This window comes from Emydura macquarii, unplaced genomic scaffold, assembly GCF_026122565.2.
Source record: "Emydura macquarii macquarii isolate MOO-44397 ecotype Brisbane River unplaced genomic scaffold, CSIRO-AGI_Emac_v2 contig_312, whole genome shotgun sequence".
Taxonomy (NCBI): domain Eukaryota; kingdom Metazoa; phylum Chordata; order Testudines; family Chelidae; genus Emydura; species Emydura macquarii.
In genome coordinates this window covers 4,234,027-4,252,081 of record NW_027130449.1, presented here as the reverse complement: position 1 = coordinate 4,252,081, position 18,055 = coordinate 4,234,027, and the positions used below count along the sequence as shown (strand labels likewise).

At 42.0% G+C, this 18,055-nt stretch overlaps 1 protein-coding gene across 5 annotated transcripts in view; it reads left to right on the top strand.

The window, feature by feature from the left end:
• Positions 1–18,055, top strand: part of ARHGAP32 (Rho GTPase activating protein 32) — a 316,253-nt gene that overhangs the window by 118,478 nt on the left and 179,720 nt on the right. For 3 of the 5 annotated variants that reach the window (XM_067563763.1, XM_067563754.1, XM_067563779.1), the window contains exons 3-5: positions 10,454–10,545; positions 12,071–12,112; positions 12,494–12,578. In XM_067563763.1, coding sequence (XP_067419864.1) covers positions 10,454–10,545; positions 12,071–12,112; positions 12,494–12,578 — 219 coding nt within the window. Of the gene's footprint in view, positions 1–5,695; positions 5,765–10,453; positions 10,546–12,070; positions 12,113–12,493; positions 12,579–18,055 lie in introns of those variants that run through there. The other 2 variants (XM_067563787.1, XM_067563771.1) reach the window with 2 other exon arrangements.

Here is an 18,055-nt window from a genome sequence, read left to right as displayed (position 1 = left end):
GGAAATGAAGAGACACAGAGGCAAAGTGACTGGCCCAAGGCTATGTAGTAACTGTGTGACAGAGCTGAGAACAGATCCCACATCTCTCTGAATTGCCAGTCTTGTGCCTTAATCAGCGAGACTACATTTCCTCCAATTAAACTGACAAGAATCTTGCTCTGCTTTAAAAAACACAAGAAACCTGTGGCTGTCCAGACCTTTTCAAGCAGGGAAGATCAAAGAACTTTACACAGAGAGAAGAACAAGGAGATGATTTAATAATACAGATTTTTTTTGTACAGTGACTCCTTTTTTGTAACAATTCGGCAGAGTTCTCAATCCTTTATTCATTTCTGAGAACACCTTTGTGACCTGCCCTTAGTTCTCACAGCTATTTCTCTGTACAGAGTTGCTGTAATTAAAGAGTATGTCAGGACCTTCAGTCCCTACTTGCTGTCTCTGTAATGTGAAATGTATTTAATCCTTTCTAGCTGCAGTGTGGGGTCCCAGTCTTTTCTGTGTGAGTGTGCCCCTCACAATTATGCTCTTGTACTACATCAAAGAATGGGAGAGAGCCCTTGGTTAGCACATCCTTAGGTGATTGTTTAGTGTGTAACTGCTGCACTCTGCTGATCAGTCCATGAATAGCATCTAAATCCAGTCAATTTTTGCAGAGACTCAAGTTGGAAATCCAGTTTTTTCCCCCTTGTGGAAGCTGTTAATGGAATAATGTACAAATTAGATTTTCTTTTCAAGATGAGAATTTCAACCTCCCTAAAGGACTTGAACACCTAGTTCCTATTAATTTTAATTGGGTGTACAAATCTCATAGGCAGTTTTGAAAACTTTCACTCTGAATGTATTAAAGTGTGCCTATTGTGACATTTAACTGCATATGCAAAAATTGCTTATAAAATCACATTTTTATCACATATTTATCACATATTTATCACATATTTATTTCAGCAATATAAAGAATGTCAGTTTATGATAAAGAACTCCCAAATACTTGTATTCATGTCAAATAGTGTAAGACACTTCAGTAATGTATGTAATCATTTTGTCAAATTTCTATACTCTTTCCACAGAATCATAGAATATTAGAGTTGGAAGGGACCTCAGGTCCAACCCCCTGCTCAAAGCAGGACTAACCTCAGCTAAATCATCCCAGCCAGGGCTTTTTCAAACCGCAGCTTAGAAACCTTTAAAGATGGAGATTCCACCACCTCCCTAAGTAACCCATTCCTTCACCACCCTCCTAGTGAAAAACTTTTTCCTAATATCCAACCTAGACCTCCCCCACTGCAACTTGAGACCATTGCTCCTTGTTCTGTCATCTGCTACCATTAAGAACAACCTAGCTCCATCCTCCCTGGAACCCCCTTTCAAGTAGTTAAAGGCTGCTATCAGATCCCCCCTCATTCTTCTCTTCTGCAGACTAAACAAGCCTAGCTCCCTCAGCCTCTCCTCATAAGTCTTGTGCTCCAGCCCCCTAGTCATTTTTGTTGCCCTCTGCTGGACTCTCTCCAACTTGTCCACATTCTTTTTGTAATGGGGGGGCCCCAAACTGGACACAATACTCCAAATGCGGCCTCACCAATGCCGAACAGAGGGGAATAATCACCTCCCTCGATCTGCTAGCAATGCTCCTACTAATGCAGCCCAATATGCTATTAGCCTTCTTGGCAACCAGGGCACGCTGCTGACTCATATCCAGCTTCTTATCCACTGTTACCCCCAGGTCCTTTTCTGCAGAACTGTTGCCTAGCCCGTCGATCCCCAGTCTGTAGCTGTGCATGGGATTCTTCCGTCCTAAGTGCAGGACTCTGCACTTGTCCTTGTTGAACCTCATCAGATTTCTTTTGGCCCAGTCCTCCAATTTGTCTAAGTCACTCTGTATCCTATACCTACCTTCCAGGGTATCTACCACTCCCCCTAGCTTAGTGTTATCTGCAAACTTGCTGAGGGTGCAATCTACCCCATCCTCCAGATCATTAATGAAGATGTTGAACAAAACCGGCCCCAGCACCGACCCCTGGGGCACTCCGCTTGTGACCGGCTGCCAGCTAGACATGGAGCCATTGATCACTACTCGTTGAGCCCGATGATCTAGCCAGCTCTCTATCCATTTTATAGTCCATTCATCCAACCCATACTTCTTTAACTTGCTGATCAGAATACTGTGGGAGACTGTATCAAAAGCTTTGCTAAAGTCAAGGTATATCACGTCCACCGCTTTCCCCACATCCACAGAGCCAGTCATCTCTTCATAGAAGGCAATCAGGTTGGTCAGGCATGACTTGCCCTTGGTAAATCCATGTTGACTGTTCCTGATCACCTTCCTCTCTTCTAAGTGCCTTAAGGTCCTTGAGGACCTGCTCCATGATTTTTCCAGGGATTGAGGTGAGGCTGACCAGTTGAAACAAAGGTCCCAATTCAGCAATTCTGGTACCTTCAAGGGTGCTATGCACGCAAGAAAACACTGCAGGATTCGAACAACAGTGTCTGTTTGAGTTAACTCCTTTTTTACTAAATACATTACAGGTTTATTATTACTAATATTAGGTTTTTAACAGGGTGGTTTTATTTTATTAATTTATTGTGAGCAGGATGATTTTGGTACCATTTGAAGCAGGGGTAACGACTTTGTTTTCAAGAGGAAATGTGGTTTCAGGGCAAGGGAGTAGGTCTGAATATGAGCTAACTTCATTGTGCCTCAGGCAAACTATCTATGTATCTAGCCATTGGTAAGAACAAGGAGAGGCTGATGGTGCATAGTCTCTTATCTCTAAGTGATCAGTGAATATTTGTAGAACATTTTTTAGATGAAAAGTGGTAATTACTGTACTATGAATACTTGTATGGTGGTGGTATCGAGTCAGCCTTGGTTTGTTGTTATTACCTTCTTCTGAAGGATGCTGAGTAGCTGTTGAGTTCTATGTGGACAAGTGTTTGCTTCAGAAAGAAATGCCAGCATGGCCCACTATGACAGGCCCCCTTGTTAGTCCTTCCAGTAGAGCTGGGCACCATATTCTCATCAAAATCCTGTTTTGGATGAAAAATGACTTTTTGACCAAAATGAAAATTTTCATCTTGATCCGTTTTGTTAATAAAAAGGATAAGCCAAAAAAAAAAAGGGGGGGAGAGAATACAATGTTTTGAAAAATAGAAAATATTTTGCAGGACATTTAGGGGAATTCCCCCCCCCCCCTTCTCCAGTAAAACCAATTGATATTTTTAACTAGCTCTAACTTTTAGCAAGGATGCCGAGGATTGAAAGAACCCAGCAACTGAACCATCTTTCCTACCCACAGAGGCAGTCAGCTCCCTCAAAACCAGGTTTGAGATGTCTTGAGTGGGGATGGGAGGAGGAAGCTTCCTTTCTGCCCAAAGGATCAGCACAAAGTGGTACAAAGGGCTTGCATTGAACTCTGCACAGGAGGGAGTCCTCCATGGAACTCAGGGGAGTTGTGTGTAGTTGGCAAGTTCAGACTGTAAAAGGGAAAGAGATTGCAATAATAGGATGGCATGGTTACTTGGTTGTCAAGTAACATTCAAAGATTATACTTAATTTTTTCTTTGAGGACCATGTATCACAATTCTACTTTGAGGTTATATCGTGCACAGCAGAGAGCCAGGGTGTGGGATGAACGAATATCAGGAAGCTGGTTATGGCTCCCTGATTCTCTGCTAAGCCCCAGGGTGGCATAGAGTAGCCTTGGAGACAGCATGCCTTAAGCAGCAATACATCAGCTGGAGATTCCTGGAGTGCTTTATGCTCCAACTTTCTGCTTGTCCTGCCCCACCACACCCCAACATGTCCCTGCACCAGGGGCTGCAGGGAGGGAGATGTAGGAGCCACTTCTGTCCATGCGGGGCACTCCCATATACTGGGGACATCTCTCCAGCAAGAGACGTGGGGGGGCTTTGGCTCCCTTGGGGCATCTTGTTACAGATTTTTTTGAGACAACCCTCTCAGGCTCTGTGGCATGCCATGAACTTGTTGGATTTAAATTATTTTTACCTGACAGGTTGTGTGTCATTTAAACTTCACTACAGATGTCTACACTAAATAACGATTGCAGACATCAAGACCACAACTTTCAAACCTGGGTATTGAAAACTAGTTAACTATGGAAGTGATTTTTGTGGGTGCTGGAACCCCACAGTGTCCATTAAATTTAGCAGTAACATTTTCCAGTGCACCTTAATGACTAGGTGTGTAAGTCTCATTGACTTCCAGTGGGACTTAAGCATCTAAATCACATAGGTTAATATTTTCAAAAGCATCTATATGCCTAAATGTGGTCTTAGGTCCCAAGCTGTAGTCAGTCTCCCTCAGCAGTGGCAAACCAAGGGGAGGTGGGTGTGAGGAAGGGGTCATGCCCTCTGCCACTGGCCTGGGGGAAGTGCCGGCTGGCCCTCCTCTCAGGAACCACCCCTGCTCACATCCCTGGGGCCGCGCTAAACAGATGTAGTGCCAAAAACGGACCGGCAGAGTTTGTGAACGGCCCCTCCTCCCCCATGCTGGGCACAATGAGGGAGCTGCAGCTGTTGGGGATGTCAGTGGGGGGGCAGCTCAGCCGGCGCTGGGATGCATGGCCCTCTCAGTATGCCACTGCCGCCACCGTAGGAGAGGAGTGGGGGAGAACCGGCCCGCAGGACCTCCCACAGGTACTGCTGCCGACGGGGAGGGCACAAATACATGTATTGGCCCCCAGGCACCAGAGACACACGGTACACCCCTGTCCCACAATCTTTGTTGTTGTGTATAAATAACTATTTAGTGAGCCCGAGGGAGAGTAACGCAGAGCAGGGATTTGAACCTGGTTTTTCCACATTGCAGGTGAGGGCCCTAACCATTTGGGCTATTGGCAATTCTGGGGCGTCTGTCTTTTCTTACCAGAAACTCCATCCTTGCCCTAATAAACCTCCCCGGGAACGTTTTGGTTTTGACAAATCAACATTTTCTGACAGAAGAATGTTTGTTGGAAAATTCCCAATTGGCTCCGGTTAAAACCACTCTCTTGCCATGGAAAGGCCTGCTGCAGGACCCATTGAAGTCAGTAGACTGGGCTTTGGGTCAGGCCCTAACTTGTTTACCAAGTTTTGGTCCAATACAGATTGAAACAACACTGACATTAAGCCATGAAAATTGGAGTAAATAAATTTGCATAAGCAAATTTATTATGCAGTTACTAGGTTTCCATATATATTGTGGCCGATGGCCGGCTCCCCTCTAGTGGATCTCATGCTTTGCTCCTGTTGGGGGCCAGGAAAGTGCCCGTCACCCCATCTTCCCTGGGGGAGAGAGGTAGGGACCCGGGCCCACCCGCTCCTCCGGGTCCCAGCCCAGGGGCCCTATGAACCACAGCGATATACTGCTGGCTCTGTATTGTTTGAGCTGCAGCCTCTTCCCCTGGGCTACTTTCCCTCCTCAGTCCTTCTGGCCTCTCATGCCCTATGTTCTTGCTGCCCTCAGTACCTCCTTTCGGGGTTCCTCCACTCTCCCACACTCCACTACTTCAGTCCCCTTCCCAGCCCAGCACTCTGCTCCCTCCAACTTATGCACTGTGTGTTTGGGGTGGAGCCCTTTTATGGAGCACCTGGCTGATCCCTAATTGGCCTCAGCTGGCTCCTAATTGCCCCCTCATGACTCCTATTAGGCTGCAGGGAATAAAGCCCTGATCATCCTGGGGCTGATATACCTCCTTCAAAGACTCTCCTGCTGCCCTCGATATATCACAATATATATAAAAAGGAATGAAAAGTATCAGCAACAGAGGTTTGCTAGCTAATTTTCAAATGTAACAAATTCAGCTGTTTCAAAATGATTTTTAAAAACAAATTACTGAGACAAGAAGCACAAAAGATGACAAATCCCTTTGCAGTGAATTTTGTGTTTATTTTGAGAGAAGAAGAATCTAGGGGTGATGATTTCCAGGGCAGGTTTCAGAGGAAAATAAGTGTAAACTGGTAATGGGAACTAAAATGTCGTCTTGTTCGGGGTGGAAAGTAAATGCATTTACAGTTATATAATTGCAATAAATACGTGTTAGTTGTTATTATTTATCTCCAATTTTCTTCTTCCATCAGCCAGACTTCCTCTTCTGTCAGTACTTCCTGTAGTGATTTGTGGCTCATAAGAGAACCATCATCCCATTAATGCTTCCTGAGTTGAGATTTCACAGTGAGCCCACTGGTAATGGGATTGTTTTTCTGCTGCAAACCCTTGATTTAACTTTTGAAGAAGAATATATTGCATCTCCTTGTGGAACATTTAAATGAATAAACACTGATGGGATAGGAAGAGGCCTGGATCTCTTTTCAGTATGATTTGTACATAATCCAGTTGGGTTGGGAGAGAGCAAGATGAGTTTTCCAAAGATAAATGCAGGCTCTGAAGTGTCCTGTGCTTTGCCTACTCCGCTTTGAGTCTGACACAGCGGATCTTTACCCACTGCTGTCCTTTTGGCTCTGAGCCCATCTTTTCCTGTCAGTTTTGTTTACCTGGCTTCACATGGCACCAATTTCTACTGCAAATGGGAGATGGAAAATTATTTTTCATTCCACAAAAGTTCTTTTCCATGGGAATTGAGACAGGCAATATATTTCAGGCTGTACCTAAAATATGTTTACAAGAGTGGCACATTTATTGCTGTAGTTAGTTATTGTATTATATAAAAAAGCTACAATATATATTACATTGGCTGTCTTCTTAACCCTGAAATTCACAATGAGACCCTCAAGTGTTCTATTAATGCTATTGACCAAATTAATTGTCTGTCAATGAAGATAGGTCAGAGATCACTTTATTTAAGGTATTAAAGATTGTACTTGTTTTTCTTCGATGTGTAGTGGATATTTTTACAGATGGACTGTTTGTGAGACAGTGGTGTTAAAATGTTGCCTAGGCTATCAAAACCCACTAATGAGAAGGGCTGAATGTCCTCAGCTCCTGTTTAAATCCGGAGTGCCCAAAGGTGAAGGCGGCATCATTCTTAATTGCAATAACAGTTCTCTTTCCAGGGCTGTGGTTAATGCAGCTAGAGTGGAATTCACCTCTGTGCAGAGAACGTGTACGCTACTTAAGTCATTTGTAAGTCAGGGATTTCACCCCTGTTGCTTAAAATCCATATCTTTTTTTGCATAGACCTCTTATTTAAAAAATAAACTAAAAATAAATGGATGATGGATAACTTCTTAGTATTAATTTTTCAGCTTTGTATGCAGAAGTGAGGTGGGCAATCAGATTTTATCCCCCAGATGATTAATTACTGGAAGGGGACAAGCAAAATTTGACAAGGTGCTTCATGGAGGTGGGCTGCTTTTTTATGAAGCTTCAGGTGTTGGCAAATGGTAGCTGCAGGGTACTGTGCTAGAGTTGGCCGCTTCCCTGATCAGCTATGACCACACCAATGTTATGTATATTTGTCTGAAATTGAGTATTGGCATCTACATGTTTCAATTGTGATTACCTTTGAAATGCAAGTATGATCATTGCAAGTTTTATGTATCTTACAGTGTACTGTTACCTTGATTTATAACTGTCTTTGAATGTAAGCTTTTTGGGACAAAGGGCATGTCTTTTTCCATGTTTGTAAATCACAGTGTACACTTAGGCTCTATTAAACTTAATGACTTCTGGCAGCTATTCAGCTCTGTTTAGAGATCTCTCTGCAGACATGTTTAGGAACATAAGAATGGCATTCCGGAGCAGAGCACTGGTCCATCTACTCCCATCACTGGTGAATGGGTTTCACTCAATGTCCCCATTGTTCTTGCATTAGGAGAGAAGACAAATTGAAGTGCCTGCCTTACCATCTTTATACCATTCATTGTTTGAGACACCACTCATGTTTTATAGTTCTGTATGTGAAGCAGGAAGTACTATGTCTGACCTCTGCATTCTGCTCACTCCACTGCTCTTGCCATGGTCACTAATGAACTGTGCCTGGCCAGGACCAAGGATCATTGCTTTGTCCTTGCCCTCCTTGGACTCTCTGCTGACTTGGACATAATTGGTCCCATCCTCCCTCGTTCCCCCATTATGGGCCCAACCTAAAGCCCATTCAGGTAAATGAAAACACTCCCATTGTCTTGTCCATGTATAGTCCCCGTCACTGTAATATTGCAGTGCCTCACCGTCTTGAGTGCGTTTAGCCTCACCATGCCCCTGGGTGTCCCCCTTGTACAGGTAGAAACCTGAGGCACAGAGAGACTAAGTGACTTGCCCAGAGTCACACAGGGAAGTCTCTGGCAGAGACCAACAGTCCAGAACATTCTAGGAGGTTAGTGAAAAATGAACCCACATGTGGAATCACAGAGCATGGAATGGAACCCAAGTCTCTTGGCTGGTGCCCTGACTTCTGGACCATTGTATCTCTCTTATTTACATACATAGAAATATAGCAAATTCTGCATATAACAGTGAGCGTCACTCAGGCCTGATTCTCCTCACCCTTACACATATCTTTTTCCACGAAGTTCAGTGGAGATACTCCCAGCTTAGGCTGCTGTAAGTGAGGGGGACGGTCAGGCCTCTTGTGACCTTTGCTGTTGTAGCCCTAGTCCTACCATTACATATTACCACCCATCACTATGTTGCATCCTTATTTATATGGGAAACTGCTTGGCGCAGAGACCATATTAAATGGGCTGTAAGGTGCCGTGTTTGTCTATGCCACTTCATTGATTTTTCTGCAGTGAAAATGAAGTTTTTAAAGTTTTAAAAGCTAGTGATCGGGCTATATGACAAGGCCCTGGATCCAAAGCCCCCTGATTTATGGCATATTTGCAGTCTGGATCTGAATTTTGCTAGTGGGATCCATCCACATTACAAGCCAAGAGGGGAATTCCTCTTGTTGATAGTTACTGTATGCACTGCCGTCTATCACAGAAGAAAATATACACACACAGTTATGATTAAAGCTGCAGTATCCGATTTGCCCATGGCTTGGTACATAAGCAGTGTTCCCTATACTTGGAATAAAAATGTTAATAAGCACAGAATGATATAGAAAGTACAATAATTTAATTTTGTTTTTATCTGTTAAATATGAAGAGAACAATAGAAGAAAACTGCAGTGTATGGTCGAAAGAGACTTTGCGGCTCTGGTAATACTAAAAACAGTTGCAGTTTCTTCTGAACTCATTGGAACTCCTTAGTATCTGTCTAACATCTAGCACTGAAACATGAATAAAATCTATTTAAAATTGTATTCGCAGTTATTTCCAATAGCAAAATGAATGTCACAGCCCTGTTTCCTATGTAAATTTATGGACCAGTGAACACCCTTATGGAGGACTGTCTGAGCACCAGGTCTGTGGGTTAAATGCTTTTGATCTGGAGATATTTCAAATGATCAAAACCAAAGCACATAAAGATGAAATTCTGCCACAAGTGAACACCTTTGTACCTCTGTGCTATACATCTGTATCTTACTGAAATATAAATTAAATAGAAATCCCACCCACAGACATACCTTTCTAGTCTGTCTGGGGTAATAAAAGATCATTTATACAGTATTAAAAATCATGTAAAAATGGCAAACCATTATGGAAAACAGTTCAGTTAAAACAAAACGATTTTAATTCCTATATGTATATACCAAGGAAGCTCTTGATGAGTCCAGTAGGTATATGATACGTAGAGAACTTACAAGATAATTTAGATCTTCAATAATAGTTAATTTTTTTGAGGGATGCTAAGATGAGAACTGAATGGCACAGATGCAACTCAAATTTATCCGCATGAGTGGAGCAAAAGATTAAAGCATAAATGCTGCCATTACATATGCATTTCACTCTTTATAGGAATGAAACTTCATTAGATGACTGAGTAGGAAAATTTAAAGTGTCTGGAATGGGCATAAACAGAAGGTTGTGAATGTTAAGCCACATGAATTGAAAGTTTCTGCCACCCACAAAATAACACTGATGTAAATTTTGTGATGCCTTTTGATTGTGTCTTTATTGTATTTGTTTGCGTAGGCCCAGATTTTTCAAATATTTAAAAAAAATTCTTCTGTATTTAGGCACTTATATAGCTAACCTCTTTTTCAACAATGCTGGGCACCCAGCAGCTTTCATTGCCTTCAGTGGGAGTCCTTTGGGTGCACAGCAATTTTGAAAGTCAAGATGCATAATTAGGAGCCTAAACCTGGTCCTGGGAGCCTAAAATTAGGCTGCTTGTTTTGAAAATCTCTTCCTTATTTGCTGGGTCTATAGTGCATTGGCTCACCCAGTGATTTGTGCGAACTGGCAAGATTCTATTGTATTAAGCAGCTTAACCATATTTTAGATTAGAATTTATGAATTCAGTGTTTCTGTGCTATAAGTTACTAAAATACAACTTGTGTATATATGTGAGAATTGCACAGACAATGCATGTATTTACCTAGTGTTGGAGGCACCAAAATTTACTGTGTGATCAAATCTAACTTTTCTCTTTTATTTATTTATTTTTTGGTAGGCGAGAGGTGCAGATATCCCTGAGATTCCAGGGGAGATGCCACTGCGGACATGTGGCAGCACGGCGAGCATGAAAGTGAAGAATGTGAAAAAGTAAGAGTAACGTGCTTGTTTTGTTTGAGAGTTAATTCTGTAGATTTTCTGTCCTCTGTGCTCCCACTTCTCGTGTCTGTGATACTAGCTGTGCTTACAACTTGTAATACCGCAGTAGAGCTCCAACGCACCCGGAAGCCAGGGTGCAAGCACTAAAGGATTTCTAGTACTCTTATCAGAGCAGCATGGAGCTGCTGCCTGTGAAAAGCAAAACTGCTGGTCAGTTTGCTCTAAATATTAAAGCTTGGGATGGGTGAAGCTTATCGAGGTGTGGAGGTTTTGTAAAACCTTACATGCAGGGTGGGTGACCCAGGTGATCACTGGGGTTCTGGGCTTGGGGGGTGCCAGGCTCGCGGTGCTGTTTCTGTTGTTAGCGGCAACAGGGAAAATAGAATGTTTGAAGTAAAATGTTTCAGGTTTTCCGCATGTGGGTTCATTGTTCACTAACCTCCTAGAATGTTCTGGACTGTTGTAGAATCTTGTGGCACCTTCCTGACTTTCTGAGAACTGCTTTGTCCTCAAACCTCCAGAGTGTTGCCAGCCAGGCCCTCGCGGGTCTCCAAGGGGTGGGGCGTCGCCAGTCAGTCAGTGAGATCTAAGTACAAAGTGGAGTGAAGTAAGAGCCCAACTGCGATATTGTGAACCTTGTTTTATTGTGTAATTGTGAGAGTGTGTGTGGGGGCTGCCAAAGTTGCTCCTTGCCTGAGGTGCTATTTGGTCTAGGGCTGGCCCTGCTTACGCACTTGCTTTTGGGGAGAGGGGTGACAAAGCTAGTTTGTTTTGAATCTCCCTCATGCTGTAATTTAAACCCTCCAAAGATGATTCATTTAAAAAAAGAAAAAAGCTAAAGGCATGCCAATGCAATGTCCCTTATCCTCACTACACAGAAGAAAAGCTAAACTGAGACAAGTGGATGACCTCTATATTTTTTCATTAGAATTTTTTCTCTCTCTATGTGTCGCTCCCTTTTTCAGTTTCTGTTTTCCACCTTCTTGCCCACTGCTGTTTTCAAACCACTTTTTCCATTGGACTTTTTTATCCCTCTCTGTCCTTATTCTGTTCCCTTTTTTTGCTCATTTGCTCTCCCTTAGCAGAATTCAAATCCGTGATCTGTGAGTGGGCTCCAAATTAGGCAAAAATGACTTGGACCTTCCTTACCTAAAATTCCGACTGAAGGTCCGGAGCTGTCAGCACTGGTTTTTGCATTGAGAGCAACCATGCTCTATGATGCTTTGATGCTCTTAGGGAGAATAGCTCTTTGTTCTGTTGCTGAGCAGCTGGATGCTGTATCTCACTTCCCACTTGTATTCCCATGGGAAGCGTGAGCCAGATAATGAAAATCTCATTGGCTCACAACGAGAAGTATCTATAGGCGTCTATAGCAGCTTCATCAGAAGGAAGATCCTGTTGCAGAGCCAGAGCATCTCCCTGCCATTGCTGTAGTTTGGGACACTTGGAAATGATTATGCCTCACCTCTGAATTTTAAAAGCCGAAGGATAAATAGCATTTGTTCTGCACCCTCAGATCCATTAATCCGGGACTGATGGGCTGTGATGCCTTTCACAGGTAAAGTTTGACTTGCATGTGTCTCTTGTGTCAGGCTGTTTACAGATTAATTTCCCCAGTGCAAGTACAGGTGGAACTACTTGTCCCTGCATCCTTCCCTATAGACACCGGCCTTGGTGGTGATGGAATGCGTGTTTCCCTAAAGAGACAATGATAAATGTCACTTTTGCAATTTAGTTTATCTTCCTCACCAAATCCCTCTCCTCACTGCCTTAGTGCATCACAATCAGCAGCACTGTATGTTCCCTTAGCTTGAGGATGATGGATCATCCTGGTCAGGCACTTAGATGTAGATGGTCTAGCTGCATTTCATCATGGCATGCAATTCTGACAATTGTTTCAGTGATGTGAATCTTATGGGTTGCTCTTGATGTGCTTCAGGTTATCTTTTACCAAGGGCCACTTCCCGAAGATGGCGGAGTGCGCGCATTTCCATTATGAGAATGTGGATTTTGGCAACATACAAGTAAGTTTCAGATTTCTTTTACATATAAAATTGGGTTGCATTTGTCTGACTAGCTAACTAAGCTGAGCAAAGCACTTCATAGAGCTGCAGGTAGGTTTGTGTAGTTTGTTAGAGTGTTTGATAATAGGGAGTTGGAGCAAAAAGGGTCCCTTTTGGGGAGCTGGTTTGATAAACTGGGCCAGTTTTTGCCCTGTTACACCTGTGCACTCCCTTGAAGTAAATGGTAGTATATACTGCACCTGGGTGAGGTGATGGCAACATTTGTAAAGACTGCAATTGGTAGCAGAACTTGAATTTTTACAGACAGCTAATTTAATAATGAGGGTGTTTCTTTTTGTCTCTCTGTGTGTGTATATATATATATTTATATGAATAAGCATATGTGTGCATATTAATGCAGATCCAGTAAATACTGTAAGAATTTATTTCAGTTCAGGTTTCCCTATTCTGTACACATGACCCTAGACCCACATCTTATATTCCAGCAGCTCTGCCCTCCTTAAGGCAGAATACAAGAGACTGCCAGTCAGTTTGATTTGCAGTCTGTTTGTGATGCAGATTTACCTTCCCTGTGTGAATCTGTAGTTCCCTTCAGGCAGATACTCCCTTTATTGAATGATACCCGAAACTTATCCGGGACCAAGAAGCACTATCAGATGCTCATAAATGGTGGAAGCCTTGCCCTCTGCCTTCAGAGACAGAAAGCCTTATTAACGCTTTCAGTAGGTGCCAGCCAGAGAAGCAGCCTTGTAGCAGGAGGGAGGGTAGAATCCCTAGGCCACAACCCTTTGACATCTGTACCATTTTCTTTAACGCCGCATAATTTATGTACAGACTTCACTTGAAAGTTGTGTTTCTGCTTTTGTGCATCTTCTCTGCCACCACTGTGGGATTTGATTTCTCAAAGGCAGCTGCTGTCAGGCACAGGCTTGACCTAGTTTCATTGGTTACAGGGACAAAGTGAAACAGTCTTGCAGGAGGTGACTCGTATAAAAAGAAGTCAACAAAATTCAGGATTTATTGTTATTAGCACCTAGAGGCTTCAATTGAGTTCAGAGCCCCCTTGAGCTAGACACTGTGTACACACACATTTGAGCTAACCATCTAGCAAAGCGTTTGAGAGGAAATGGGCAAGTCACTTCACCTCTCTGTCTATGGTTACATTGGGTTAGTGGCGATTGAAGAATAGAACCTGTAATTTCTGAGTTCCATACCAGTGCACTATCCCCTCAACCAGACCCACTTTCCATGCTATATGGGTGCTCAATCTCCATTCTCATTAAGTGAGTGGGAAATGTGTCATCGGCTCCGACACGAGCAGGATCCAGTCCTCGTGCTGCATTGTACTTCTGGAAAAGTGTGACTAACTTTGCATACTTACCTATGTCTCCTTTTATTTTTCCTGAAGTGACCTCATTGATCTTTTAGTCATTTTGAAAAAAAGGTTTTATACTGGAGTAGGGGCTAAACACACCTCTCTCTTATGTATAGATGTATATGTTACTTCATTGTACAGTCCTCTGAGAATTTTCTTTTCTCTTTTGTCATTCAAAGTTGAATACTCTGTCTTCACAATGCATTAAGTAGATCTCCAGCATAATGCATGCACTTGAGCGAAATTGCATCCTGTTACGTACTATTTTTTCTTAAAATATTTTGAAGACAAATGATTGAATTGCATTTATGGTTTAAGTATATATTGACTTATCCAAATGCTGCATGCATAGTTATGCATGGAGACAAGGAGATGCTAACACAGTGGTGAAACCAGATAGATGTGTTATGTACAAATTTTCTTTGTGGTGTTCTGCCAATGAACTTGAATCCTGATCTGGGTTAAAATTTTAAACAGTGAGACAGGGCTTGTGTACACATGGAATTTAGAAAAATTAATCTGAATTAAATAAAGATGTGAATTTAAAGTGGATTTGATAAACTGAATTAAATACCTGTGTGGATGCTTTTATTTAAAATTAAAGTGGCCTTACTTCTGTTTACCTTAGTTCACTTTGGAAGTGAATTAAACTCAACTGATTTAAGGTCACTTTAATTATGAATCAGAACGTCCACACAGAGGCTAAATGCAGTTTAACTAATCCACTTTAAATTCACGCCTTTAGTTAGATTGGGTCAACTTTTCTGAGTATCGCTGTGTAGACAAGTCCTAGGCTCCTAAATGCCCAAGTTATTTTTGAAAATGGAACTTTGAATCCTAAGCCACTTAGGCACTTGTTAAAAATTTCCCCCTCGGTTCTTATTCAGAAAACAGTTAAGCAAATGCTTAATTTACCAGAGGGACTATTCGCATGCTTAATGTTAAGCATATGCTTCAATGCTTTGCTGAATCAGGGCTCTAATTATCTGCCTTATTTCTCTAGTTCCTACTTTCTCCTCAGCAGTGACTACCGTCGAGTCAAATTGGGTTGCAATTTGGGCAAAATCACATGAAGGCATAGGATGAGACTCATTGCTCTTGTGAACTAAACCACATTTGAGCCTAGGTCTCTAGTGATGAAAGATTATGGATGTTATGATGCTTCCTCGGTAGCAGAAGACCAAGGATTAAAAGGCCAGAGAAGAAAAACAACTTAAAAGCGTTAGTGTAGCATGAATATAGTTCCCTGAAGTAGAGAATAATGTTGAATAGGGCCCACACATCTTAAAGAAGTGGTGCATTTGTGCTAATAAATTGAAGTAGACAAGACAATAGGAGTAGGCTGGAATTACATACTTTTCAAATGATAGTTTGGCACCTAATAGCAAATTACTAACTTTAATCTGAAGGGGTGGTGGGTGTAATTTCCTTTGAAGAGCTGTTCACTCTCAAAAATTTGCATAGTAGACAGGCAGTTTTTTATGGCGATCTTAGTAATTGTATTAAAGTGTCTAATAACAGTTTGGCCAGCTTTCAAATTGATTTTTAATGTTTATGTCATCTGTGATAGGGTTTTGGTGGAGCAATGGGAGTTCACAGCTTGGTGATTAATTTCTAGAGACTCACTTGATCAGTCTCATGAGATCTGTGAAAATGGATTTGCTCTCTTCTTACCATAGTGCTGGGTTAATAAGACCATGCTCATTTCAATGTAATTTTTCTGTTGAGAGACCCAGAACTAACACATCTGGTGTGTTGCATCTCAATGATAAGATGCTTTGGCAGAGCTGTCTCTGGCAATAGTGCTGAACGTTGATTGCCTGGGTAGTGCTGGTCAGCATGAAGGAACTGCCTGTGGCACTGGAGGTAGCCAGTAGGGTTTCTGAAGTCCCAAATTCAGATACAAATTTAGGTTGAGATTTCCAAAGCTGCATAAGGGGATTTGGATGTCCAGTCCCCAATGAAATTAATGGGCGTTGAATGCTGAAATACCCAAGGAGATTCTGTAAATCATAGCCAGAAAAGGGTTTTTTTTTTAAACTTATCTTGCTGCTTTCCATAGAATACAAACCAAGTGAAATTTATTATACAAATGATGAGGAATTCTTCTGACGACTGAGTCACAGAGGGCAGTAGAGCTGACCATTCATGTAGCCAGTAAATCCAAACAAGGTGCCACCACTCGGAATGTTGTTACTGAAGGACAAGTCGTATTAGTTTTTTATAACAGGTTATAAATAATAGATGGGTTTATGGATTGTGTATGTCCAGCCAGTGCCCCAGCTCAGAGAGTTATATAACACCAAGACCCAAGTTACAGAGGAATCTTGTTGCTGGATTAGTTGCCTTGCTATAATTCTAGGAGCCCTGTTCATGGACCAGGTCCCAGTGTGCAGACTGTGTACAAACACACCACAAACAGATGGTCCATCTTTGTTCCGTCATTGTGAGAGGTAGCCTTATAGCTTTTACACTTGGTTTATTTATGCCTGTTCCACTGTGGCTGGATTTGCATGTTGTGTCACACAGGCTGCATGGGTTATTGGATTGCGCACAGGCCTGGATCCCAGAAACTTCTGAGTTCTAATCCTGATTCGACTACTTGCTTACTGTGGCCTTGAGAAAATTAATTTGACCTTTCCCTCTCTCTGTTTCCCCACGTATAAGTAGGGATAATAACACTTCCCTACCTCATGTGGATGTACTGAAGTTTAATTTGTTAGGGTTTGTACAGCGCTTCGAAAACATGAGAGACTATATGAATGTTAACTATTGTCTTCCTACCAATCCTTTAAAGAACAGGAAGTATCATTAGTCAGCAGTAAATGAATAAAGAGCCTCTGAAGCATTGCCTTGCTTATTAACATATTTTTTCTGCAACGAAGCCATACAGCAAATACTTATTCAGTCTTGATTTGAGGCGCTGAAATGGAGAAATCCTTTCACAGAGACTAGTGCTATCATAAAACATCCCACACATCTTCCTGCAAGATTGCTGTAAGACTAAATGTTGGCTTACCAGGAAACTAATGGAATTTATTGGTGCACCAAGTTGGGATTAACACTTTAGTAATGGGATGCGCTTTGTTGATCTCAACATAATAAAGAATTGATTGGTATATTGAGGAAATAAATTATATTTATTATTGCATTTATCTGTGAAGTCTACATCATTGAATTTTTAATTATATGCTGAAAGGTCAGGCTCTGCATGATAAATTTTCCTGAGTCTAACAATGGGTGAACTTTCACAAGTCTGACTGGTTTCGGTAGGGGGAGGAGGGGAGCTAAATCTATTGCAGAATATACCTGGTACGCCAAACTCATTGGGTAGCAGTTAGAATGTTCTGAATCAGCCTCGTTAGACAGGTCTGTAATCTTCCCCTTCCCCTGCTTAGCTCCTCTTCACTTGTCATCTTTCTTGCTCTCTGTCTGGTAATTGTGATGTGGCGCCTTTCACATGTCCGCAGCCCCTCAAAGTTCAATTAATGGCAGGTGGTGAAAAGATTAGCAAGTCTCCCAGCCAGAGTTGTTTATAGTGTTAGACAGGCAGCATAGTCTAATGGAAAGCACTGAGCTGGAAGACAGAAGATTTAGATATTACTCCCAGTTCTTCCGTTGACTCACTGTGTGACGTTGGGCAAATCATTTAGAACCACATCCAGCGAAACGTTTTAATACACATTTAATTTTAAAGGTATATTGAGTAGTCCCGTTGTAGTCTAAGGGTAAAAAATTTTAAAAAGTGCCTAAAATTGTCTTCTTTTAGTCTTAGTCCCATCTGTAAAGGTCAGCTCTTAGAGTCCTCTTTCTCCATTTCAGTCTGTCTTGGAGCAGTTCCTTAGAAACTCTGACACTAATGGAGTCTTACTGCATAACTCCCAAAAGGATGCTTTTGGACTTCCAGCCCTTCTCTTACCCTCCATTTCTAAGTTTAACATCCTGTTTTCTGTACGTTCTTCCAATCTTCTTTTCACATGCCCAAACCATCTAAACCTGCATTCCTTCAGCTTGTCTAGAATTGGTACCATCTTCACTCTTCCCTTCAGTCATTTGTTATGAACATGGTCCATCCTTATAACTCTGATCATCTATCTTAATG